Here is a 27,543-nt window from a genome sequence, read left to right on the forward strand (position 1 = left end):
TGTAGGGTCTGGGACCTACGAGTCAGGGTAGATAGAGGGGTACGGAATATTTCAACTTGAAATTTTTGGAATTTAGTCACATGATGGCGCACTCCATAAACTAGTACAGACCCCAGACCGCACTCCATAAACTAGTACAGACCCCAGACCGCGCTCCATAAACTAGTACAGACCCCAGACCGCACTCCATAAACTAGTACAGACCCCAGACCGCACTCCATAAACTAGTACAGACCCCAGACCGCACTCCATAAACTAGTACAGACCCCAGACCGCACTCCATAAACTAGTACAGACCCCAGACCGCGCTCCATAAACTAGTACAGACCCCAGACCGCACTCCATAAACTAGTACAGACCCCAGACCGCACTCCATAAACTAGTACAGACCCCAGACCGCACTCCATAAACTAGTACAGACCCCAGACCGCACTCCATAAACTAGTACAGACCCCAGACCGCACTCCATAAACTAGTACAGACCCCAGACCGCACTCCATAAACTAGTACAGACCCCAGACCGCACTCCATAAACTAGTACAGACCCCAGACCGCGCTCCATAAACTAGTACAGACCCCAGACCGCACTCCATAAACTAGTACAGACCCCAGACCGCGCTCCATAAACTAGTACAGACCCCAGACCGCACTCCATAAACTAGTACAGACCCCAGACCGCACTCCATAAACTAGTACAGACCCCAGACCGCACTCCACAAACTAGTACAGACCCCAGACCGCGTTCCATAAACTAGTACAGACCCCAGACCACGTTCCATAAACTAGTACAGACCCCAGACCGCGTTCCATAAACTAGTACAGACCCCAGACCGCACTCCATAAACTAGTACAGACCCCAGACCGCGTTCCATAAACTAGTACAGACCCCAGACCGCGTTCCATAAACTAGTACAGACCCCAGACCGCGCTCCATAAATCAGTAAAGACCCCAGACCGCACTCCATAAACTAGTACAGACCCCAGACCGCACTCCATAACCTAGTACAGGCCCCAGACCGCGCTCCATAAACCAGTACAGACCCCAGACCGCACTCCATAAACCAGTACAGACCCCAGACCGCACTCCATAAACTAGTACAGACCCCAGACCGCACTCCATAAACCAGTACAGACCCCAGACCGCACTCCATAAACTAGTACAGACCCCAGACCGCACTCCATAAACTAGTACAGACCCCAGACCGCACTCCATAAACCAGTACAGACCCCAGACCGCACTCCATAAACTAGTACAGACCCCAGACCGCACTCCATAAACTAGTACAGACCCCAGACCGCACTCCATAAACCAGTACAGACCCCAGACCGCACTCCATAAACTAGTACAGACCCCAGACCGCTCTCCATAAACTAGTACAGACCCCAGACCGCGTTCCATAAACTAGTACAGACCCCAGACCGCACTCCACAAACTAGTACAGACCCCAGACCGCGTTCCATAAACTAGTACAGACCCCAGACCACGTTCCATAAACTAGTACAGACCCCAGACCGCGTTCCATAAACTAGTACAGACCCCAGACCGCACTCCATAAACTAGTACAGACCCCAGACCGCGTTCCATAAACTAGTACAGACCCCAGACCGCGTTCCATAAACTAGTACAGACCCCAGACCGCGCTCCATAAATCAGTAAAGACCCCAGACCGCACTCCATAAACTAGTACAGACCCCAGACCGCACTCCATAACCTAGTACAGGCCCCAGACCGCGCTCCATAAACCAGTACAGACCCCAGACCGCACTCCATAAACCAGTACAGACCCCAGACCGCACTCCATAAACTAGTACAGACCCCAGACCGCACTCCATAAACCAGTACAGACCCCAGACCGCACTCCATAAACTAGTACAGACCCCAGACCGCACTCCATAAACTAGTACAGACCCCAGACCGCACTCCATAAACCAGTACAGACCCCAGACCGCACTCCATAAACTAGTACAGACCCCAGACCGCACTCCATAAACTAGTACAGACCCCAGACCGCACTCCATAAACCAGTACAGACCCCAGACCGCACTCCATAAACTAGTACAGACCCCAGACCGCTCTCCATAAACTAGTACAGACCCCAGACCGCGTTCCATAAACTAGTACAGACCCCAGACCGCGTTCCATAAACTAGTACAGACCCCAGACCGCGCTCCATAAATCAGTAAAGACCCCAGACCGCACTCCATAAACTAGTACAGACCCCAGACCGCACTCCATAACCTAGTACAGGCCCCAGACCGCGCTCCATAAACCAGTACAGACCCCAGACCGCACTCCATAAACTAGTACAGACCCCAGACCGCACTCCATAAACCAGTACAGACCCCAGACCGCACTCCATAAACTAGTACAGACCCCAGACCGCACTCCATAAACTAGTACAGACCCCAGACCGCTCTCCATAAACTAGTACAGACCCCAGACCGCACTCCATAAACTAGTACAGACCCCAGACCGCACTCCATAAACCAGTACAGACCCCAGACCGCACTCCATAAACTAGTACAGACCCCAGACCGCACTCCATAAACTAGTACAGACCCCAGACCGCACTCCATAAACTAGTACAGACCCCAGACCGCGCTCCATAAACTAGTACAGACCCCAGACTGCGCTCCATAAACTAGTACAGACCCCAGACCGCGCTCCATAAACTAGTACAGACCCCAGACCGCGCTCCATAAACTAGTACAGACCCCAGACCGCGCTCCATAAACTAGTACAGACCCCAGACCGCGCTCCATAAACTAGTACAGACCCCAGACCGCACTCCATAAACTAGTACAGAACCCAGACCGCGCTCCATAAACTAGTGCAGACCCCAGACCGCGCTCCATAAACTAGTACAGACCCCAGACCGCGCTCCATAAACTAGTACAGACCCCAGACCGCGCTCCATAAATCAGTAAAGACCCCAGACCGCACTCCATAAACTAGTACAGACCCCAGACCGCACTCCATAACCTAGTACAGGCCCCAGACCACGCTCGATAAACCAGTACAGACCCCAGACCGCACTCCATAAACTAGTACAGACCCCAGACCGCACTCCATAAACTAGTACAGACCCCAGACTGCACTCCATAAACTAGTACAGACCCCAGACCACGCTCCATAAACTAGTACAGACCACAGACCGCGCTCCATAAACTAGTACAGACCCCAGACTGCACTCCATAAACTAGTACAGACCCCAGACCACACTCCATAAACTAGTACAGACCCCAGACTGCACTCCATAAACTAGTACAGACCCCAGACCGCACTCCATAAACTAGTACAGACCCCAGACCGCGCTCCATAAACTAGTACAGACCCCAGACCGCACTCCATAAACTAGTACAGACCCCAGACCGCGCTCCATAAACTAGTACAGACCCCAGACCGCGCTCCATAAACTAGTACAGACCCCAGACCTCACTCCATAAACTAGTACAGACCCCAGACCGCACTCCATAAACTAGTACAGACCCCAAAACAGATTTTCATGTGTTCCAAATCTTCTAATTACACGTTCTGACAAGGCTCCTAAAACAACAGATCCTATAAATCTATACGGACCCCAGACCAGATCCCATAAATCCAGTCAGACCCCAGACCACATCCCATAACTGTATATAAACTCCTATCCACACTCCATAAACTAATACAGATCCCAGACCAGACGCCATAAATCCATGTAGACCCCAGACCCAAGGCCAAACCTCCCAGATAAATAGTGCACTTACCTCTCCCCATTCAGGCTGCCTCTGGAAGAATGAAGGTAGGTGTTTATAAAGGACCTCAGCTTAAAGCGGTTGGCAAACACAGACTCAGGTCTAGGGACTGCGCCCCCCTGATCAGCAGGTCGTATTAGGTATTGCAGCTGCTCCTAAGGGCATGACCTATGATTGGGGAGATGATGGGGTCACTGCAGAGCATGCTGGGTACCGGTGCAGCCATTGTTATAGGGTTCCCTCCTTCCCTAATCCCACTGTCACCATTATACATGATGGAGGATTGCAAAATCTGAGGATTAATAAGTAACAAGGAGCAAACACTCAACTCCTCAGAGAGAACACTCACACCTAAAGATGAGATCACAGACTGGGGAATGTCCTGCTCCTGCAAACACCGAAACCCTATAAAACACATCATAAAATCACCCCAAAGCAGAGCCTCCACGACACCTGCCGCAGGTAATCCCATAATGCACAGAGGAGAAGGGGTTAATATCATCCCAGTACGGACAGCGCCCAAACCTACAGCTGGTAGTGGGGGAATATAGGGTCATATAGGGTGAGGAGGGTAATAGGGTCACGTCAGTACATCCTACAGAGCAGAGAAAGGTGTAACCAGAGGGATTCATGGCTAAGAATACAACAAAGTAACTATAACTATAACAGTCTAATAAATATGTATTTATATGTGTACAAATATTATTTTATTTATCCTGGATTATACTCCAGAGCTGCACTCACTATTCTGCTGCTGGTGCAGTCACTGTGTACATACATGACATTACTTATCCTGTACTGATCCTGAGTTACATCCTGTATTATACCCCAGAGCTGCACTCACTATTCTGCTGCTGGTGGTGCAGTCCCTGTGTACATACATGACATTCCTTATCCTGTACTGATCCTGAGTTACATCCTGTATTATACCCCAGAGCTGCACTCACTATTCTGCTGCTGGTGCAGTCACTGTGTACATACATGACATTACTTATCCTGTACTGATCCTGAGTTACATCCTGTATTATACCCCAGAGCTGCACTCACTATTCTGCTGCTGGTGCAGTCACTGTGTACATACATGACATTACTTATCCTGTACTGATCCTGAGTTACATCCTGTATTATACTCCAGAGCTGCCCTCACTATTCTGCTGCTGGTGCAGTCACTGTGTACATACATGACATTACTTATCCTGTACTGACCCTGAGTTACATCCTGTATTATACCCCAGAGCTGCACTCACTATTCTGCTGCTGGTGCAGTCACTGTGTACATACATGACATTACTTATCCTGTACTGATCCTGAGTTACATCCTGTATTATACTCCAGAGCTGCACTCACTATTCTGCTGCTGGTGCAGTCACTGTGTACATACATGACATTACTTATCCTGTACTGATCCTGAGTTACATCCTGTATTATACCCCAGAGCTGCACTCACTATTCTGCTGCTGGTGCAGTCACTGTGTACATACATGACATTACTTATCCTGTACTGATCCTGAGTTACATCCTGTATTATACTCCAGAGTTGCACTCACTATTCTGCTGCTGGTGCAGTCACTGTGTACATACATGACATTACTTATCCTGTACTGATCCTGAGTTACATCCTGTATTATACCCCAGAGATGCACTCACTATTCTGCTGCTTGTGCAGTCACTGTGTACATACATGACATTACTTATCCTGTACTGATCCTGAGTTACATCCTGTATTATACCCCAGAGCTGCACTCACTATTCTGCTGCTGGTGCAGTCACTGTGTACATACATGACATTACTTATCCTGTACTGATCCTGAGTTACATCCTGTATTATACCCCAGAGCTGCACTCACTATTCTGCTGCTGGTGCAGTCACTGTGTACATACATGACATTACTTATCCTGTACTGATCCTGAGTTACATCCTATGTTATACCCCAGAGCTGCACTCACTATTCTGCTGCCAGTGCAGTCCCTGTGTACATACATGACATTACTTATCCTGTACTGATCCTGAGTTACATCCTGTATTATACCCCAGAGCTGCACTCACTATTCTGCTGCTGGTGCAGTCACTGTGTACATACATGACATTACTTATCCTGTACTGATCCTGAGTTACATCCTGTATTATACCCCAGAGATGCACTCACTATTCTGCTGCTGGTGCAGTCACTGTGTACATACATGACATTACTTATCCTGTACTGATCCTGAGTTACATTCTGTATTATACTCCAGAGCTGCACTCACTATTCTGCTGCTGGTGCAGTCACTGTGTACATACATGACATTACTTATCCTGTACTGACCCTGAGTTACATCCTGTATTATACTCCAGAGCTGCACTCACTATTCTGCTGCTGGTGCAGTCACTGTGTACATACATGACATTACTTATCCTGTACTGATCCTGAGTTACATCCTGTATTATACCCCAGAGCTGCACTCACTATTCTGCTGCTGGTGCAGTTACTGTGTACATACATGACATTACTTATCCTGTACTGACCCTGAGTTACATCCTGTATTATGCCCCAGAGCTGCACTCACTATTCTGCTGCTGGTGCAGTCACTGTGTACATACATGACATTACTTATCCTGTACTGATCCTGAGTTACATCCTGTATTATACCCCAGAGCTGCACTCACTATTCTGCTGCTGGTGCAGTCACTGTGTACATACATGACATTACTTATCCTGTACTGATCCTGAGTTACATCCTGTATTATACTCCAGAGTTGCACTCACTATTCTGCTGCTGGTGCAGTCACTGTGTACATACATGACATTACTTATCCTGTACTGATCCTGAGTTACATCCTGTATTATACCCCAGAGCTGCACTCACTATTCTGCTGCTGGTGCAGTCACTGTGTACATACATGACATTACTTATCCTGTACTGATCCTGAGTTACATCCTGTATTATACTCCAGAGTTGCACTCACTATTCTGCTGCTGGTGCAGTCACTGTGTACATACATGACATTACTTATCCTGTACTGATCCTGAGTTACATCCTGTATTATACCCCAGAGATGCACTCACTATTCTGCTGCTTGTGCAGTCACTGTGTACATACATGACATTACTTATCCTGTACTGATCCTGAGTTACATCCTGTATTATACTCCAGAGTTGCACTCACTATTCTGCTGCTGGTGCAGTCACTGTGTACATACATGACATTACTTATCCTGTACTGATCCTGAGTTACATCCTGTATTATACCCCAGAGATGCACTCACTATTCTGCTGCTTGTGCAGTCACTGTGTACATACATGACATTACTTATCCTGTACTGATCCTGAGTTACATCCTGTATTATACCCCAGAGCTGCACTCACTATTCTGCTGCTGGTGCAGTCACTGTGTACATACATGACATTACTTATCCTGTACTGATCCTGAGTTACATCCTGTATTATACCCCAGAGCTGCACTCACTATTCTGCTGCTGGTGCAGTCACTGTGTACATACATGACATTACTTATCCTGTACTGATCCTGAGTTACATCCTATGTTATACCCCAGAGCTGCACTCACTATTCTGCTGCCAGTGCAGTCCCTGTGTACATACATGACATTACTTATCCTGTACTGATCCTGAGTTACATCCTGTATTATACCCCAGAGCTGCACTCACTATTCTGCTGCTGGTGCAGTCACTGTGTACATACATGACATTACTTATCCTGTACTGATCCTGAGTTACATCCTGTATTATACCCCAGAGCTGCACTCACTATTCTGCTGCTGGTGCAGTCACTGTGTACATACATGACATTACTTATCCTGTACTGATCCTGAGTTACATCCTGCATTATACCCCAGAGCTGCGCTCACTATTCTGCTGCTGGTGCAGTCACTGTGTACATACATGACATTACTTATCCTGTACTGATCCTGAGTTACATCCTGTATTATACTCCAGAGCTGCACTCACTATTCTGCTGCTGGAGCAGTCACTGTGTACATACATGACATTACTTATCCTGTACTGATCCTGAGTTACATCCTGTATTATACCCCAGAGCTGCACTCACTATTCTGCTGCTGGTGGAGTCACTGTGTACATACATGACATTACTTATCCTGTACTGATCCTGAGTTACATCCTGTATTATACCCCAGAGATGCATTCACTATTCTGCTGCTGGTGCAGTCACTGTGTACATACATGACATTACTTATCCTGTACTGATCCTGAGTTACATTCTGTATTATACTCCAGAGCTGCACTCACTATTCTGCTGCTGGTGCAGTCACTGTGTACATACATGACATTACTTATCCTGTACTGACCCTGAGTTACATCCTGTATTATACTCCAGAGCTGCACTCACTATTCTGCTGCTGGTGCAGTCACTGTGTACATACATGACATTACTTATCCTGTACTGATCCTGAGTTACATCCTGTATTATACCCCAGAGCTGCACTCACTATTCTGCTGCTGGTGCAGTTACTGTGTACATACATGACATTACTTATCCTGTACTGACCCTGAGTTACATCCTGTATTATGCCCCAGAGCTGCACTCACTATTCTGCTGCTGGTGCAGTCACTGTGTACATACATGACATTACTTATCCTGTACTGATCCTGAGTTACATCCTGTATTATACCCCAGAGCTGCACTCACTATTCTGCTGCTGGTGCAGTCACTGTGTACATACATGACATTACTTATCCTGTACTGATCCTGAGTTACATCCTGTATTATACTCCAGAGTTGCACTCACTATTCTGCTGCTAGTGCAGTCACTGTGTACATACATGACATTACTTATCCTGTACTGATCCTGAGTTACATCCTGTATTATACTCCAGAGTTGCACTCACTATTCTGCTGCTAGTGCAGTCACTGTGTACATACATGACATTACTTATCCTGTACTGATCCTGAGTTACATCCTGTATTATACCCCAGAGATGCACTCACTATTCTGCTGCTGGTGCCGTCACTGTGTACATACATGACATTACTTATCCTGTACTGATCCTGAGTTACATCCTGTATTATACCCCAGAGCTGCACTCACTATTCTGCTGCTGGTGCAGTCACTGTGTACATACATGTCATTACTTATCCTGTACTGATCCTGAGTTACATCCTGTATTATACTCCAGAGCTGCACTCACTATTCTGCTGCTGGTGCAGTCACTGTGTACATACATGACATTACTTATCCTGTACTGATCCTGAGTTACATCCTGTATTATACTCCAGAGCTGCACTCACTATTCTGCTGCTGGTGCAGTCACTGTGTACATACATGACATTACTTATCCTGTACTGATCCTGAGTTACATCCTGTATTATACCCCAGAGATGCACTCACTATTCTGCTGCTTGTGCAGTCACTGTGTACATACATGACATTACTTATCCTGTACTGATCCTGAGTTACATCCTGTATTATACTCCAGAGCTGCACTCACTATTCTGCTGCTGGTGCAGTCACTGTGTACATACATGACATTACTTATCCTGTACTGATCCTGAGTTACATCCTGTATTATACCCCAGAGCTGCAGTCACTATTCTGCTGCTGGTGCAGTCACTGTGTACATACATGACAGTTACTTATCCTGTACTGATCCTGAGTTACATCCTGTATTATACTCCAGAGCTGCACTCACTATTCTGCTGCTGGTGCAGTCACTGTGTACATACATGACATTACTTATCCTGTACTGATCCTGAGTTACATCCTGTATTATACTCTAGAGCTGCAGTCACTATTCTGCTGCTGGTGCAGTCACTGTGTACATACATGACATTACTTATCCTGTACTGATCCTGAGTTACATCCTGTATTATACCCCAGAGCTGCACTCACTATTCTGCTGCTGGTGCAGTCACTGTGTACATACATGACATTACTTATCCTGTACTGATCCTGAGTTACATCCTGTATTATACCCCAGAGCTGCACTCACTATTCTGCTGCTGGTGCAGTCACTGTGTACATACATGACATTACTTATCCTGTACTGATCCTGAGTTACATCCTGTATTATACCCCAGAGCTGCACTCACTATTCTGCTGCTGGTGCAGTCACTGTGTACATACATGACATTACTTATCCTGTACTGATCCTGAGTTACATCCTGTATTATACTCCAGAGCTGCACTCACTATTCTGCTGCTGGTGCAGTCACTGTGTACATACATGAAATTACTTATCCTGTACTGATCCTGAGTTACATCCTGTATTATACCCCAGAGCTGCACTCACTATTCTGCTGCTGGTGCAGTCACTGTGTACATACATGACATTACTTATCCTGTACTGATCCTGAGTTACATCCTGTATTATACTCCAGATCCGCACTCACTATTCTGCTGCTGGTGCAGTCACTGTGTACATACATGACATTACTTATCCTGTACTGATCCTGAGTTACATCCTGTATTATACTCCAGAGCTGCACTCACTATTCTGCTGCTGGTGCAGTCACTGTGTACATACATGACATTACTTATCCTGTACTGATCCTGAGTTACATCCTGTATTATACCCCAGAGCTGCAGTCACTATTCTGCTGCTGGTGCAGTCACTGTGTACATACATGACAGTTACTTATCCTGTACTGATCCTGAGTTACATCCTGTATTATACTCCAGAGCTGCACTCACTATTCTGCTGCTGGTGCAGTCACTGTGTACATACATGACATTACTTATCCTGTACTGATCCTGAGTTACATCCTGTATTATACTCTAGAGCTGCAGTCACTATTCTGCTGCTGGTGCAGTCACTGTGTACATACATGACATTACTTATCCTGTACTGATCCTGAGTTACATCCTGTATTATACCCCAGAGCTGCACTCACTATTCTGCTGCTGGTGCAGTCACTGTGTACATACATGACATTACTTATCCTGTACTGATCCTGAGTTACATCCTGTATTATACCCCAGAGCTGCACTCACTATTCTGCTGCTGGTGCAGTCACTGTGTACATACATGACATTACTTATCCTGTACTGATCCTGAGTTACATCCTGTATTATACCCCAGAGCTGCACTCACTATTCTGCTGCTGGTGCAGTCACTGTGTACATACATGACATTACTTATCCTGTACTGATCCTGAGTTACATCCTGTATTATACTCCAGAGCTGCACTCACTATTCTGCTGCTGGTGCAGTCACTGTGTACATACATGAAATTACTTATCCTGTACTGATCCTGAGTTACATCCTGTATTATACCCCAGAGCTGCACTCACTATTCTGCTGCTGGTGCAGTCACTGTGTACATACATGACATTACTTATCCTGTACTGATCCTGAGTTACATCCTGTATTATACTCCAGATCCGCACTCACTATTCTGCTGCTGGTGCAGTCACTGTGTACATACATGACATTACTTATCCTGTACTGATCCTGAGTTACATCCTGTATTATACTCCAGAGCTGCACTCACTATTCTGCTGCTGGTGCAGTCACTGTGTACATACATGACATTACTTATCCTGTACTGATCCTGAGTTACATCCTGTATTATACTCCAGAGCTGCACTCACTATTCTGCTGCTGGTGCAGTCACTGTGTACATACATGACATTACTTATCCTGTACTGATCCTGAGTTACATCCTGTATTATACTCCAGAGCTGCACTCACTATTCTGCTGCTGGTGCAGTCACTGTGTACATACATGACATTACTTATCCTGTACTGATCCTGAGTTACATCCTGTATTATACCCCAGAGCTGCACTCACTATTCTGCTGCTGGTGCAGTCACTGTACATACATGACATTACTTATCCTGTACTGATCCTGAGTTACATCCTGTATTATACCCCAGAGCTGCACTCACTATTCTGCTGCTGGTGCAGTCACTGTGTACATACATGACATTACTTATCCTGTACTGATCCTGAGTTACATCCTGTATTATACCCCAGAGCTGCACTCACTATTCTGCTGCTGGTGCAGTCACTGTGTACATACATGAATTATGCAGTAAGTAGACTCTGGTCCAGATTTGGAGGAAAACTACTGGTTGACTTTTTTGCTTTCTGAGACATGACTGTAACTTGAGCTGGAATAATAGAAGATCTGATGTCTCTTACGTCTACAGTAGCCACCACTATCCCTGGAGATGCAGTAGTGATCTCTCACTAACACCTGAGGTCTGGAGATCCTGCCAAAGGATTAGTCTGGGGAAGTCTCCTGGCAGGACATAGTCTGGTCGGAGGACCGGCTCATGTTATGTGCTACAACAAAATCTGGACCACATGGAAACCTGAGATCTTCCTCATTTTCTTAGATGTTACACATTTCCAAAATTCCAAGTTACCCACAAAAATAACTATGTGTCCCGTGCACCCTCCATCCAAAAAGAATGGGGAGGGAAGAGTCAGGTCACTGTCGGACACTTTGGACACAACACGTCCAGTCCTCCCTTCTCCTGACACCATTGGTTGAAGATCGTTGGTCGGTCCCATCAATTCGATGTTCTACCAAGTTTTTGAGTGTGGTAGATCTTACTCCACTGCCAAAATACTGCCTGGCCGGAGGGGGGTCCTACGGAAATGGATACTAAGTAACTTCTCGAAGCCCCTTAGACCTTCTTTCATCCCAAAATTGGAGACAATTGAGGTTTGTGGTTTGGGACTTTTTGACATTTCACATTGGAGAAACCCAACCGTGGGCTCGAAACTTGAGATCTTTCTGAGTGTAAGAGCTTATTTGGGGGTCAACTTGGGTCCTTGGAGCTTTTCAATGACTTCTTGGATCTTCCTTAACCCCAAAATTGGAGAAAAGGAAACGATGGAAGTTCTTGTCCTACAATTAGGTCAGAGATTCCTAAATCTCCAAGGACGGGGTCCGGTCATTCTGTGTCATCACCTTGGTCTGAACGTGGTTGATCTATCTTGTGGACAATGTCGGTGCCATCTCTAGAGGTAAGTAGCCGTGTCTTTGGCAACCCCCTCCCCCAATGACTGGACTACCAAGCAATAGGGTGACTCCATTACAGCTTTGGGGGCTTTGAAGGTGTGGAAGGTGATGGTAATGACTCTTCTTATGGAGACCAACCTGCAATGCTTCATGGGAAATCTATGCAAATCTCTGCCTCACTACTGCCACCTATTGAGCACCAGCAGTTGGTGGGACCTCCATGCGGTTCTGTCTTATTGTTCTAATCTCCACATATTTACTTATCGGATCTCGATTCTTTCACCCGTTATCTGCGACTATGATAATCACTTATCTCAGGAACTTACTGTAACCTCTGATAGGACTCTATAGATATCAGAGGCGCGTCCAGAACCACCAGAGTCAGCAGAACCATCTTTTATACATGTAAGGGGACCCTTCTCTACTCTGTGGATAACCTCCAAGACAAGACCACCTCAAAGAGAAGACCACCCCTGATCTAGACCCACCCCTGATCTAGACTGGACAGATTTCAATCTCCTTAAACCCTCTGCACTGCACAATGGGGCTGATTTACTTACCCGGTCCATTCGCGATCCAGCGCCGCATTGTCTGCGGAGGATTCCGGTCTTCCAGCGATTCACTAAGGCAGTTCCTCCGACGTCCACCAGGTGTCGCTGCTGCGCTGAAGTCCTCCGGAGTCCACGATCCATTGCTTGGTGCAGGTAAGCGCATGTCCAGCGACACTTTTTTTTTTTTAAATGCGGCGGTTTTTCCGAATCCGTCGGGTTTTCGTTCGGCCACACCCCCCGATTTCCGTCGCGTGCATGCCAGCGCCGATGCGCCACAATCCGATCGCGTGCTCCAAAATCCCGGGGCAATTCAGGAAAAATCGGCGCAAATCGGAAATATTTGGGTAACGCGTCGGGAAAACGCAAATCGGGCCCTTAGTAAATGACCCCCAATGTCTGGTGCCTTCAGAAAACATGGACTTTCCTCAGTTGCTCTTAGTGCCCAGTGATTTCCCATCATGAGATGAAGCAGAGCAATTTTTGCATCATCGTTACTACTATGTGTTACGTTTTCTTAAAGGGGATGACACATTATGACACAACCTCCTTTAACCTGATCATAGATGTCCTACTATCATCAACAGCATAGTAAAGTATAGATTCTATACTGTGACGCCGGACACATGAGACCCCCCCATTATCTGTAACCAATCCTGACCTGTAACATAGGGGATCCATGACGATAAATGGAACCAAGGGGCGACCCCCTACATTCAACTTACTGCACCCCAAAAATGTAATCACAGCTGTAACCCCTTATTATGGCATAATGGGGGAGGGGGGCAAATTTACACCCAAAAGTTCAATAAGGGATCAGCCTTAAACCCCCCCCCCCCATGTAACAAAAAAATATAGTTGTTATATGAAGTTTCTAAAAAGGTTTTACTAATTATAAGTTCTAAAGAACTTTGGACCCCCCCCCCCCCACACACACACACACACTAAAAAGTTTTTTTTTAATTATAAGTACTAAAGAAATTTGGACACCGCCCCCCCCTCCCCACACACACACTAAAAAGTTTTTTTTTAATTATAAGTTCTAAATAAATTTGGACCCCCCCACTAAAAAGTTTTTTACTATTTATAAGTTCTAAAGACATTTGGAGCCCCCCCCACCCCCCAACACTAAAAAGTTTATACTAATTATAAGTTATAAAGAAATTTGGAGCCCCCGCCACCCACCCACACACTAAAAAGTTTTTACTAATTATAAGTTCTAAAGAAATTTGGACCCCCCCCCCTCCCCCCAATTTTTTTAATTACAAGTTCTTAAGAAATTTGGACCCCCCCCCACACTAAAAAGTTTTTACTAATTATAAGTTCTAAAGAAATTTGGACCCCCCCCCACACTAAAAAGTTTTTACTAATTATAAGTTCTAAAGAAATTTGGACCCCCCCCCACACTAAAAAGTTTTTACTAATTATAAGTTCTAAAGAAATTTGGACCCCCCCACACACACACTAAAAAGTTTTTACTAATTCTAAGTACAATAAAAAAAACACAATTTTTTTTTTTTTTTTTAGACTGATTGAACAAAATTTTGGTAATTCCTGTGCACCAAAAAATGATACGGAATCGACAAGGGTTAAATTTTGTCATTTTTTTTTTTTTATAACATAAGATGTAAAATGTTATATGTGATGCATCTACACAGAACAGGTCGGGGGAGTTAGGAAGAAACATTATAATCTTCTTGACTATGTTTATAATTAATAATAATCACAAGAAGGTGTTGAAAAGTTTTTAAAAACACTCGCTATAAAAGTTGACTTTCTAATTTCTGTAAATGTTACTTTCTGATCCATGAAAAGTCATAAAGCAACAAAACCACCAATCAAAACTGAGCATAAAGAATAAGATAGAACAAAGAATAACAAAACACACAAACATATTATCATAGCTAATAATAATATTTGGGCTTTTTGTTGCTTTTCTGTAATTTTTATGACATTTCTGACATAATTTGACTCTGTAGTTGCATTTTTTTTCAGAATATCAGACAGATGACTCCAGAACCTGCTCTCCCGGTACCAGTCATCAGTATGTAGAAGGGATCCGTTTATAGTTTTGAAAAATTCTCGGTGGTATAACATGGGACTGAGTAGGATTACAGGTATAATACAGGGGGATAGATAGATAGATAGATAGATAGATAGATAGATAGATAGATAGATAGGAGATAGATAGATAGATAGATAGATAGATAGATAGATAGGAGATAGATAGATAGGAGATAGATAGATAGATAGATAGATAGATAGGAGATAGATAGATAGATAGATAGATAGATAGATAGATAGATATGAGATAGATAGATAGATAGATAGATAGATAGATAGATGGATGGATAGATAGATAGATAGATAGATATGAGATAGATAGATAGATAGATAGATGGATAGATAGATAGATAGATAGATAGGAGATAGATAGATAGATAGATAGATAGATAGATAGATAGGAGATAGGAGATAGATAGAAGATAGATAGATAGATAGATAGATAGATAGATAGATAGATAGATAGGAGATAGATAGATAGATAGATAGATAGATAGATAGGAGATAGATAGATAGGAGATAGATAGATAGATAGATAGATAGATAGATAGGAGATAGATAGATAGATAGATAGATAGATAGATAGATATGAGATAGATAGATAGATAGATAGATGGATAGATAGATAGATAGATAGATATGAGATAGATAGATAGATAGATGGATAGATAGATAGATAGATAGATAGATAGATAGGAGATAGATAGATAGATAGATAGGAGATAGGAGATAGATAGAAGATAGATAGATAGATAGATAGATAGATAGATAGATAGATAGATAGATAGATAGGAGATAGATAGATAGATAGGAGATAGATAGGAGATAGATAGATAGATAGATAGAGAGATAGGAGATAGATAGATAGATAGATAGATAGATAGATAGATAGATAGGAGATAGATAGATAGATAGATAGATAGATAGATAGATAGATAGGAGATAGATAGAAAGATAGGAGATAGATAGAAAGATAGGAGATAGATAGATAGATAGATAGATAGATAGATAGATAGACAGGAGATAGATAGATAGATAGATAGATAGATAGATAGATAGGAGATAGATAGATAGATAGATAGATAGGAGATAGATAGATAGATAGATAGATAGATAGATAGATAGGAGATAGATAGATAGGAGATAGATAGATAGATAGATAGATAGATAGGAGATAGATAGATAGATAGATAGATAGATAGGAGATAGATAGATAGATAGATAGGAGATAGATAGATAGATAGATAGATAGATAGATAGATAGGAGATAGATAGATAGGAGATAGATAGATAGATAGATAGGAGATAGATAGATAGATAGATAGATAGATAGATAGGAGATAGATAGATAGGAGATAGATAGATAGATAGATAGATAGATAGATAGATAGATAGATAGATGATAGGAGATAGATAGATAGATAGATAGATAGATAGATAGGAGATAGATAGATAGATAGAAGATAGATAGGAGATAGATAGATAGGAGATAGATAGATAGATAGATAGATAGGAGATAGATAGATAGATAGGAGATAGATAGATAGGAGATAGATAGATAGGAGATAGGAGATAGATAGATATGAGATAGATAGATAGATAGATAGATAGGAGATAGATAGATAGATAGATAGATAGATAGATAGATAGATAGATAGGAGATAGATAGATAGATAGATAGATAGGAGATAGATAGATAGATAGATAGATAGATAGATAGATAGAAGATAGATAGATAGATAGATAGATAGATAGATAGATAGATAGATAGAAGATAGATAGATAGGAGATAGATAGATAATCAATAGATTGATAGATGGATATATAGATAGATAGGAGATAGAAAAAAACTAGGCAGAACGAGATATGACATAAATTGATAGATATATGAAAATGAAATATTACTTAGATACATATTTAGTAGATTTGAAAAGTAAAGATGAAGGGGGTCATTTATCGTTTCCTTCCATTGCTGTTTTTGAGCCTTTTTGCTGCGTATTGGCTGTTTTGCGCCTATTTTGCCCTTTTTTGGAATGTTACACCTCAATCCGCCGTGTGTTGTTGCTCCCTATTTGTCATGACATTTCGCCTCTTTACAGATGTTTGCTCCCGGTTTATTATACTATTGCGTCTATATGGGCGCAAATAACTGTGCAATATCACGCCAGTCCTGACCGCGCTTAGGAAAGGCAATGGGATGATTTGCACCACAAATTGCTCCTTTTTTTAAAAAAATTGTGCCTAATAAAGCGCAAAAAACCCCCTGCATTTGATAAAGAGCCAAAAAACGACAAAGACAAATGAGGAGCAAAAAATAGACTCACAACAGGCACAAAAATAGAGACCAGAGAAGGGGGAAATCAGATAAATGACCCCCAATATGAGAAAAGAATGTAGACAGATAGATAGAGATATGACAGAAATTATAAGATACAGATAGATATGAAAATGAAATATTACTGAGATACAGATTTATGGACAGACAGGACGATATAGATTATAGATACAGGCGGTCCCCTACTTAAGGACACCCGACTTACAGACGACCCCTAGTTACAGACGGACCCCTGGTGACCTCTCTGGATGTTACTATAGTCCCAGACTGCAATGATCAGCCGTAAGGAGTCTGTAATGAAGCTTTATCGATAATCCTTGGTCCCATTATAGTAAAAAAATGTGGAAACTCCGATTGTCACTGGGGCAAAAAAAAAAAAATTGTCTGGATCTACAATTATTAAATATACAGTTCCGACTTACATACAAATTCAACTTAAGAACAAATCCATGGACCCTTTCTTGTATGTAATTGCCTGTAGATAGAAGAAATAATAGTAACAATGATGGAACTTGCTACATCTTGTAACAATCTCTGGATTTACATAGGACTGCGCGTGAACGTTATCCGAACTCCTAATAGAACAGCCGCAACTAGACTAGTACGACAATCTCGGCTCTGCTACGTGTGTTTCTGTGTATTCTGCACTGGATCTGGAATAATTAGGGTTAATCTTTGCAGGGTAATAACCAGGAATAATCTGTGGTTTGCACATTGATACCATAGAGAGTCACATGGTGGTAACAGTCTCAGCTCTGCTACATCTCTAGTGTACAGCAGGTACACTAGGCTGGGAAGTACTTACCTGCCGGCAGGTGAGTATGAAGTGTCATTCACGGATGTGGGCGCACACCAGGTAAGTGCAGGTAGCACGGCCGCTCACACACTAACACTCACTCGCTGTCTGCGCTGTGTGATATCTGTGGCAGCCGAATTATCCGCCAATCAGGGATTTTCCCAGAGTCACTTCCTTTTATATCACTTGGGTCACAGCAGAATAAAATACACAACCCGAGCATTTGGCACCTGGAAGTGACACAAACAGGTCTAACTGGTGTCTGGCTGCAGTAAGTGTGCGGGGATCGGCAGGGGGGGGGGGGGGTGCGTGACTTCAGGATAAACTTTTGATTCACTGCTTTATAAAAGATCCTTTTATATCACTCACGCCACCAGCTCAGGTTAAGTGTATGTTCACACTCAGAGCTAGGGGTATGTTCACACTCAGAGCTAGGGGTATGTTCACACTCAGAGCTAGGGGTATGTTCACACTCAGAGCTAGGGGTATGTTCACACTCAGAGCTAGGGGTATGTTCACACTCAGAGCTAGGGGTATGTTCACACTCAGAGCTAGGGGTATGTTCACACTCAGAGCTAGGGGTATGTTCACACTCAGAGCTAGGGGTATGTTCACACTCAGAGCTAGGGGTATGTTCACACTCAGAGCTAGGGGTATGTTCATACTCACGCAGAGCTAGGGGGATGTTCACACTATTGGTGCGTCCACATGACAAAATACTGCCCCTTACATTGCGGTGTGTTCACAGTTATTGCCCCACTTGTTGCCCATTAGTCTGATGCCGCCGGGGGCTTGCATGTAACAATGTTTTCATCTCATGTATTTGCCTTCAGGGCAAGGGGGGCATCAAGACGAGGGAACCTGCCCCAGTGTTTGCCCCAGATAGATGATAGATAATAAATACATGTGACTGTGAGCTGATATGGTGCACCAGGGCTTACTGGTAACACTGGGCCGGATGTATCACTGCTCTGCACTTAAGGGTAGTTGTTTTGCCAGAATGATCACAAGTTACAGCCATCTGTAATAAGTTGAGTTCCTGCATCTTATGTATCACGTTACTTTAGGCGCAATGTTAGATTCAGGCTCTTACATGTGATCCTCCTACAAGCTCCTCTCTGCTTCTCTCCTGCACCCCAGCATGAGAATGACCCCCACAGCAGCACCCAGGTGTGTGACACCCTGCACCCAGTGATCTCCTCAGCAGTGGCTTCTCCTGGAGGGGATCCCCCAGTGCTGGTCTCCTGCTGCACCCCTGTAATTCTGCCCCGTATCCTCCTCAGACACCAGTGTGGTCATCCTGCTACACGGGGCACTTCTCTGTCCTGTCTGCAGCTCCTACTCACTTCTCTTCTATCCTGCTACATGGGGACACTTCTCTGTCCTGTCTGCAGCTCCCACTCAATTCTCTTCTATCCTGCTACACAGGGAACCTCTCTGTCCTGTCTGCAGCTCCCACACACTTCTCTTCTGTTCTGCTACACGGGGACACTTATCTGTCCTGTCTCTTCTCTCCTGCTCTGAGCTGCTACTTTTGGAGATTGTTTTGTAAATAGAAGGTCATGAACTGCAAACAGAGGCTGCACATAGGGGCACATTTACTTACCCGTTCCTGTGCATTTCCTGAGGTGCATTGTTCAACAAGAATGCACATCTGCCGCGATTCACTAAGATCCTGCACCCGATATCCTGCATGTGTCGCTTCCCCGCTCAGGTCCCCGGAGTTCACCTTCTTCTTCCTGGTGCATGTAAGTGCATTGTCCGTGTATAATGTGCTGTGCGGGGAGTCACTAAGATCCTGTGCCCAATATCCTGCATGTGTCTCTTCCCCGCTCAGGTCCCCGGAGTTCACCTTCTTCTTCCTGGTGCATGTAAGTGCATTGTCCGTGTATAATGTCCTGTGCGGGGAGTCACTAAGATCCTGCACCCGATATCCTGCATGTGTCGCTTCCCCGCTCAGGTCCCCGGAGTTCACCTTCTTCTTCCTGGTGCATGTAAGTGCATTGTCCGTGTATAATGTGCTGTGCGGGGAGTCACTAAGATCCTGTGCCCAATATCCTGCATGTGTCACTTCCCCGCTCAGGTCCCTGGAGTTCACCTTCTTCTTCCTGGTGCATGTAAGTGCATTGTCCGTGTATAATGCGCTGTGCGGGGAGTCACTAAGATCGTGCGCCCGATATCCTGCATGTGTCGCTTCCCCGCTCAGGTCCCTGGAGTTCACCTTCTTCTTCCTGGTGCATGTAAGTGCATTGTCCGTGTATAATGCGCTGTGCGGGGAGTCACTAAGATCGTGCACCCGATATCCTGCATGTGTGGCTTCCCCGCTCAGGTCCCCGGAGTTCACCTTCTTCTTCCTGGTGCATGTAAGTGCATTGTCCGTGTATAATGCGCTGTGCGGGGAGTCACTAAGATCCTGCTCCCGATATCCTGCATGTGTCGCTTCCCCGCTCAGGTCCCTGGAGTTCACCTTCTTCCTGGTGCATGTAAGTGCATTGTCCGTGTATAATGCGCTGTGCGGGGAGTCACTAAGATCCTGCTCCCGATATCCTGCATGTGTCGCTTCCCCGCTCAGGTCCCTGGAGTTCACCTTCTTCCTGGTGCATGTAAGTGCATTGTCCGTGTATAATGCGCTGTGCGGGAAGTCACTAAGATCCTGCCCCCGATATCCTGCATGTGTCGCTTCCCCGCTCAGGTCCCAGGAGTTCACCTTCTTCTTCCTGGTGCATGTAAGTGCATTGTCCGTGTATAATGCGCTGTGCGGGGAGTCACTAAGATCGTGCGCCCGATATCCTGCATGTGTCGCTTCCCCGCTCAGGTCCCCAGAGTTCACCTTCTTCTTCCTGGTGTATGTAAGTGCATTGTCCGTGTATAATGCGCTGTGCGGGGAGTCACTAAGATCGTGCGCCCGATATCCTGCATGTGTTGCTTCCCCTCTCAGGTCCCTGGAGTTCACCTTCGTCTTCCTGGTGCATGTAAGTGCATTGTCCGTGTATAATGCGCTATGCGGGGAGTCACTAAGATCGTGCGCCCGGTATCCTGCAAGTGTCGCTTCCCCGTTCAGGTCCCTGGAGTTCTCCTTCTTCTTCCTGGTGCATGTAAGTGCATTGTCCGTGTATAATGCACTGTGCAGGGAGTCACTAAGATCCTGCACCCAATATCTTGCATGTGTCTCTTCCCCGCTCAGGTCCCCGGAGTTCACCTTCTTCTTCCTGGTGCATGTAAGTGCATTGTCTGTGTATAATGCGCTGTGCGGGGAGTCACTAAGATCCTCGGCCCGATATCCTGCATGTGTCGCTTCCCCGATCAGGTCCCTGGAGTTCACCTTCTTCTTCCTGGTGCATGTAAGTGCATTGTCCGTGTATAATGCTCTGTGCGGGGAGTCACTAAGATCCTGCACCCGATATCCTGCATGTGTCGCTTCCCTGCTCAGGTCCCCGGAGTTCACCTTCTTCTTCCTGGTGCATGTAAGTGCATTGTCCGTGTATAATGCGCTGTGCGGGGAGTCACTAAGATCGTGTGCCCGATATCCTGCATGTGTCGCTTCCCCACTCAGGTCCCCGGAGTTCACCTTCTTCTTCCTGGTGCATGTAAGTGCATTGTCCGTGTATAATGTGCTGTGCGGGGAGTCACTAAGATCCTGCACCCGATATCCTGCATGTATCGCTTCCCCGCTCAGGTCCCCAGAGTTCACCTTCTTCTTCCTGGTGTATGTAAGTGCATTGTCCGTGTATAATGCGCTGTGCGGGGAGTCACTAAGATCCTGCGCCCGATATCCTGCATGTGTCGCTTCCCCGCTCAGGTCCCCGGAGTTCACCTTCTTCTTCCTGGTGTATGTAAGTGCATTGTCCGTGTATAATGCGCTGTGCGGGGAGTCACTAAGATCCTGCGCCCGATATCCTGCATGTGTGGCTTCCCCGCTCAGGTCCCTGGAGTTCACCTTCTTCTTCCTGGTGCATGTAAGTGCATTGTCCATGTATAATGCGCTGTGCGGGGAGTCACTAAGATCCTGCACCCGATATCCTGCATGTATCGCTTCCCCGCTCAGGTCCCCGGAGTTCACCTTCTTCTTCCTGGTGCATGTAAGTGCATTGTCCGTGTATAATGCGCTGTGCGGGGAGTCACTAAGATCCTGTGCCTGATATCCTGCATGTGTCACTTCCCCGCTCAGGTCCCTGGAGTTCACCTTCTTCTTCCTGGTGTATGTAAGTGCATTGTCCGTGTATAATGCGCTGTGCGGGGAGTCACTAAGATCCTGCGCCCGATATCCTGCATGTGTGGCTTCCCCGCTCAGGTCCCTGGAGTTCACCTTCTTCTTCCTGGTGCATGTAAGTGCATTGTCCATGTATAATGCGCTGTGCAGGGAGTCACTAAGATCGTGCGCCCGATATCCTGCATGTGTCGCTTCCCCGCTCAGGTCCCTGGAGTTCACCTTCTTCTTCCTGGTGCATGTAAGTGCATTGTCCGTGTATAATGTGCTGTGCGGGGAGTCACTAAGATCCTGCGCCCGATATCCTGCATGTGTCGCTTCCCCGCTCAGGTCCCGGAGTTCACCTTCTTCATTCCTTGCGACACAATTTAAATGTTAAATTTGTCCGCTTAGTCCGAATCAGTCGGATCGCCCAACGCCCCCACTCTCTATGTGTTGCATGAAAGTCGCGTAAAATGCGTAAAAATCTGATCGCGTGTGACACAAACCCCTGCTAAATGCGGCCCCATAGTGTGTATAGTGTCTGTATTGTCTGTAGTGTGTGTAGTGTCTGTAGTGTCTGTAGTGTCTGTAGTGTTTGTAGTGTCTGTAGTGTCTGTGGTGTCTGTGGTGTGTGTAGTGTCTGTAGTGTCTGTGGTGTCTGTAGTGTGTGTAGTGTCTGTAGTGTCTGTAGTGTGTGTAGTGTGTGTAGTGTCTGCAGTGTCTGTAGTGTCTGTAGTGTGTGTAGTGTCTTTAGCATCTGTGGTGTCTGCAGTGCCTGTAGTGTGTGTAGTGTCTTTAGCATCTGTGGTGTCTGTAGTGTGTGTAGTGTCTGCAGTATCTGTAGTGTCTGTAGTGTGTGCAGTGTTCATAATCTCTGTAGCGTCTGTAGTGTGTGTTGTGTCTGTAGTGTCTGCAGTGTCTGTAGTGTCTGTAGTGTTTGTAGTGTCTGTAGTGTCTGTGGTGTCTGTAGTGTGTGTAGTGTCTGTAGTGTCTGTGGTGTCTGTAGTGTGTGTAGTGTCTGTAGTGTCTGTAGTGTGTGTAGTGTGTGTAGTGTCTGCAGTGTCTGTGGTGTCTGTAGTGTCTGTAGTGTGTGTAGTGTGTGTAGTGTCTGTAGTGTCTGTAGTGTGTGTAGTGTGTGTAGTGTCTGCAGTATCTGTAGTGTCTGTAGTGTGTGCAGTGTTCATAATCTCTGTAGCGTCTGTAGTGTGTGTTGTGTCTGTAGTGTCTGCAGTGTCTGTAGTGTCTGTAGTGTTTGTAGTGTCTGTAGTGTCTGTGGTGTCTGTAGTGTGTGTAGTGTCTGTGGTGTCTGTAGTGTGTGTAGTGTCTGTAGTGTCTGTGGTGTCTGTAGTGTGTGTAGTGTCTGTAGTGTCTGTAGTGTGTGTAGTGTGTGTAGTGTCTGCAGTGTCTGTGGTGTCTGTAGTGTCTGTAGTGTGTGTAGTGTGTGTAGTGTGTGTAGTGTCTGTAGTGTCTGTAGTGTGTGTAGTGTGTGTAGTGTCTGCAGTATCTGTAGTGTCTGTAGTGTGTGCAGTGTTCATAATCTCTGTAGCGTCTGTAGTGTGTGTTGTGTCTGTAGTGTCTGCAGTGTCTGTAGTGTCTGTAGTGTTTGTAGTGTCTGTAGTGTCTGTGGTGTCTGTAGTGTGTGTAGTGTCTGTAGTGTCTGTGGTGTCTGTAGTGTGTGTAGTGTCTGTAGTGTCTGTAGTGTGTGTAGTGTCTGCAGTGTCTGTGGTGTCTGCAGTGTCTGTAGTGTGTGTAGTGTCTTTAGCATCTGTGGTGTCTGTAGTGTGTGTAGTGTCTGCAGTATCTGTAGTGTCTGTAGTGTGTGCAGTGTCTATAATCTCTGTAGCGTCTGTAGTGTGTGTTGTGTCTGTAGTGTCCGCAGTGTCTGCAGTGTCTGTGGTGTCTGTAGTGTCTGTAGTGTTTGTAGTGTGTGTAGTGTATATAGTGTCTGCAGTGTGTGTAGTGTCTGTAGTGTGTGTAGTCTCTGCAATGTCTGTGGTGTCTGTAGTGTGTGTAGTGTCTGTGGTGTCTGTAGTGTGTGTAGTGCCTGCAGTGTCTGTGGTGTCTGTAGTGTCTGTAGTGTGTGTGGTGTGTGTGGTGTCTGTAGTATGTGTAGTGTCTGCAGTATCTGTAGTGTCTGTAGTGTGTGCAGTGTCTATAATCTCTGTAGCGTCTGTAGTGTGTGTTGTGTCTGTAGTGTCCGCAGTGTCTGCAGTGTCTGTAGTGTGTGTAGTGTGTGTAGTGTCTGTAGTGTGTGTAGTGTCTGTGGTGTCTGTAGTGTCTGTAGTGTGTGTAGTGTCTGTAGTGTGTGTAGTGCCTGTAGTGTGTGTAGTGTCTGTAGTGTGTAGTGTCTGTAGTGTGTAGTGTCTGTAGTGTGTGTAGTGTCTGTAGTGTGTGTAGTGTCTGCAGTGTCTGTAGTGTGTGTAGTGTCTGTAGTGTCTGTAGTGTGTGTAGTGTCTGTTGTGTGTGTAGTGTCTGTAGTGTGTGTAGTGTCTGTAGTGTCTGTAGTGTGTGTAGTGTGTGTAGTGTCTGTTGTGTGTGTAGTGTCTGTAGTGTGTGTAGTGTCTGTAGTGTCTGTAGTGTGTGTAGTGTCTGTTGTGTGTGTAGTGTCTGTAGTGTGTGTAGTGTCTGTAGTGTCTGTAGTGTGTGTAGTGTGTGTAGTGTGTGTAGTGTCTGTAGTGTGTAGTGTCTGTAGTGTGTGTAGTGTCTTTAGCATCTGTGGTGTCTGTAGTGTGTGTAGTGTCTGCAGTATCTGTAGTGTCTGTAGTGTCTGTGGTGTCTGTAGTGTGTGTAGTCTCTGTAGTGTGTGTAGTGTGTGTAGTGTCTGCAGTGTTTCTGTAGACTCTGTAGTGTGTGTAGTGTCTGTGGTGTCTGTAGTGTGTGTAGTGTCTGTAGTGTCTGTGGTGTCTGTAGTGTGTGTAGTGTCTATAGTGTTTCTGTAGACTCTGTAGTGTGTGTAGTGTCTGTGGTGTCTGTAGTGTGTGTAGTGTCTGTAGTGTCTGTGGTGTCTGTAGTGTGTGTAGTGTCTATAGTGTTTCTGTAGACTCTGTAGTGTGTGTAGTGTCTGTGGTGTCTGTAGTTTGTGTAGTGTCTTTAGTGTGTGTAGTGTCTGTACTGTTTGTAGTGTCTGTGGTGTGTGTAGTGTCTGTGGCGTCTGTAGTGTGTGTAGTGTCTATAGTGTTTCTGTAGACTCTGTAGTGTGTGTAGTGTCTGTGGTGTCTGTAGTTTGTGTAGTGTCTTTAGTGTGTGTAGTGTCTGTACTGTTTGTAGTGTCTGTAGTGTCTGTGGTGTGTGTAGTGTCTGTGGTGTCTGTACTGTTTGTAGTGTGTGTAGTGTCTGTAGTGAGTGTATTGTCTGTAGTGTTTGCAGTGTCTGTAGTGTCTGTAGATCGGAGCTGCACCCCCACATCACCTGCGTATCCCATGTCACCCCCTGCCATAACCTGACTGTGCAGATCTGAGGCTGGCGCTCTGCCCTGTCCTCCTGCAAACGCATCATTTACCCGGATCAGGCTGAATGCAGAGATTACTGGAAACCGAAAGTTACCAGTATAAACAATAAGGCGCAGCTCCAGCTCCCCGGCACATACTGCAAGTGATGGACCCACCCTCCATAGCATCAGAGGGTCTTCCGGGGGGCTCAGGGCTTAACCCTATACTGGGCCATCCAGCAGAAGACAACCCAATGGAGGCTGCTAAGGTCCATTTCCTAGGGGATAAAAGAGGGTGTCCCCGAGACTTCTGGTGGAGTCACAGAACCCCAGAGCTCTACATTACTGTCTCCATAGATTATCTGCCATACTGAGCTCTATGTATAGTAGATACCGCTATAATGGCAGCTTAGATACAACCGCTCAGCCCTATATATAGTAAATACCTCTATAATGGCAGCTTAGATACAATGGGGCAGATTCGCGATCCAGCGGCGCGTTCTCTGCGGCGGATTTGGGTCCGGCCGGGGTTCACTAAGGCAGTTCCTCCGACGCCCACCAGGTGGCGCTGCTGCGCTGAAGAGCATCGGAACGCACTGGAATACACCGAGCCGGGCTGAGTGAAGGTAAGTGCAATTTTCGCGACACATTTTTTTTTTAAATGCAGCGTTTTTTCCGAATCCGTCGGGTTTTCGTTCGGCCACGCCCCCCCCCGATTTCCGTCGCGCGCATGCCAGCGCCGATGCGCCACAATCCCATCGCGTGCGCCAAAATCCCGGGGCAACTCAGGGGAAATTGGCGCAAATCGGAAATATTCGGGTAACACGTCGGGAAAACGCGAATCGGGCCCTTAGTAAATGACCCCCTATGGCTCAGCCCTAAGTAAGGTAGTTGCTAATGTAACAGCAGCTCAACTCTATGTAAGGTAAATACCTATATAGTGGCAGTGGCTTAGATACAGGTCTATATACTGACCTGCTGCTACTTCTGACATTCAACTTTTAATAATCTCCTAAGGGGAGGGGGCACTACCTGGCAGCTGGTGTCTTAAATCTCAGTGTACAGATAAGGGTTGAAGAATTTACAATGCTTAAATTGTGAACTGAGTGTAAAGTAGGAACAACTTTGACGGGTGAAGACTGGGAGTCTGAGGGTGAAGAGGAGGCTACAAAAGTATCATCTTGCAAGAAGTTCTGTAACAGCAAGTTATAAAAAAGGAGTTCTGTAACCACCAAGCTGGGTGCCCCTGTGTGATTCCTAAAGTTTTCATTTGGCAATTCTGTTATCAATTAGGGGGGAGCTGCTCAACACCAAAAGTAAAAACATCCCCCCTTAAAGGGACAGTCCAACCCATCTCAATGGTGACCCCACTACATGTAGAGATGTGAGGGGGGTGGGGCAAACTCTTATACAAAGTTACAGATTTTCCTTTATTACTTAAAGGGAGGTATATAACATGTGGCCCATAGCTGGGCAGGACGTGATCCATGCATTACACGGACAGACTATGGACTTCA

At 45.5% G+C, this 27,543-nt stretch overlaps 2 protein-coding genes across 4 annotated transcripts in view; one reads left to right on the plus strand and one right to left on the minus strand.

The window, feature by feature from the left end:
• EHF (ETS homologous factor) overlaps positions 1–18,577 on the minus strand; it is a 57,774-nt gene extending 39,197 nt beyond the window's left edge. Inside the window, exons 1-2 of one of the 3 annotated variants that reach the window (XM_072119062.1) lie at positions 18,420–18,562; positions 18,037–18,089 (exon numbers count right to left, since the gene is read on the minus strand). In XM_072119062.1, coding sequence (XP_071975163.1) covers positions 18,037–18,089; positions 18,420–18,447 — 81 coding nt within the window. In that variant the 5' untranslated portion in view covers positions 18,448–18,562. Of the gene's footprint in view, positions 1–3,747; positions 3,851–18,036; positions 18,090–18,419 lie in introns of those variants that run through there. The other 2 variants (XM_072119063.1, XM_072119064.1) reach the window with 2 other exon arrangements.
• ELF5 (E74 like ETS transcription factor 5) overlaps positions 4,145–27,543 on the plus strand; it is a 59,923-nt gene continuing 36,524 nt past the window's right edge. Inside the window, exon 1 of the mRNA XM_072119066.1 lies at positions 4,145–4,197. The gene's annotated coding sequence lies outside the window, so the exon portion shown is untranslated. The remainder of the gene's footprint in view (positions 4,198–27,543) is intronic.

Source organism: Engystomops pustulosus, chromosome 7, assembly GCF_040894005.1.
Source record: "Engystomops pustulosus chromosome 7, aEngPut4.maternal, whole genome shotgun sequence".
In the NCBI taxonomy this organism is placed as follows: Eukaryota; Metazoa; Chordata; class Amphibia; order Anura; family Leptodactylidae; genus Engystomops; species Engystomops pustulosus.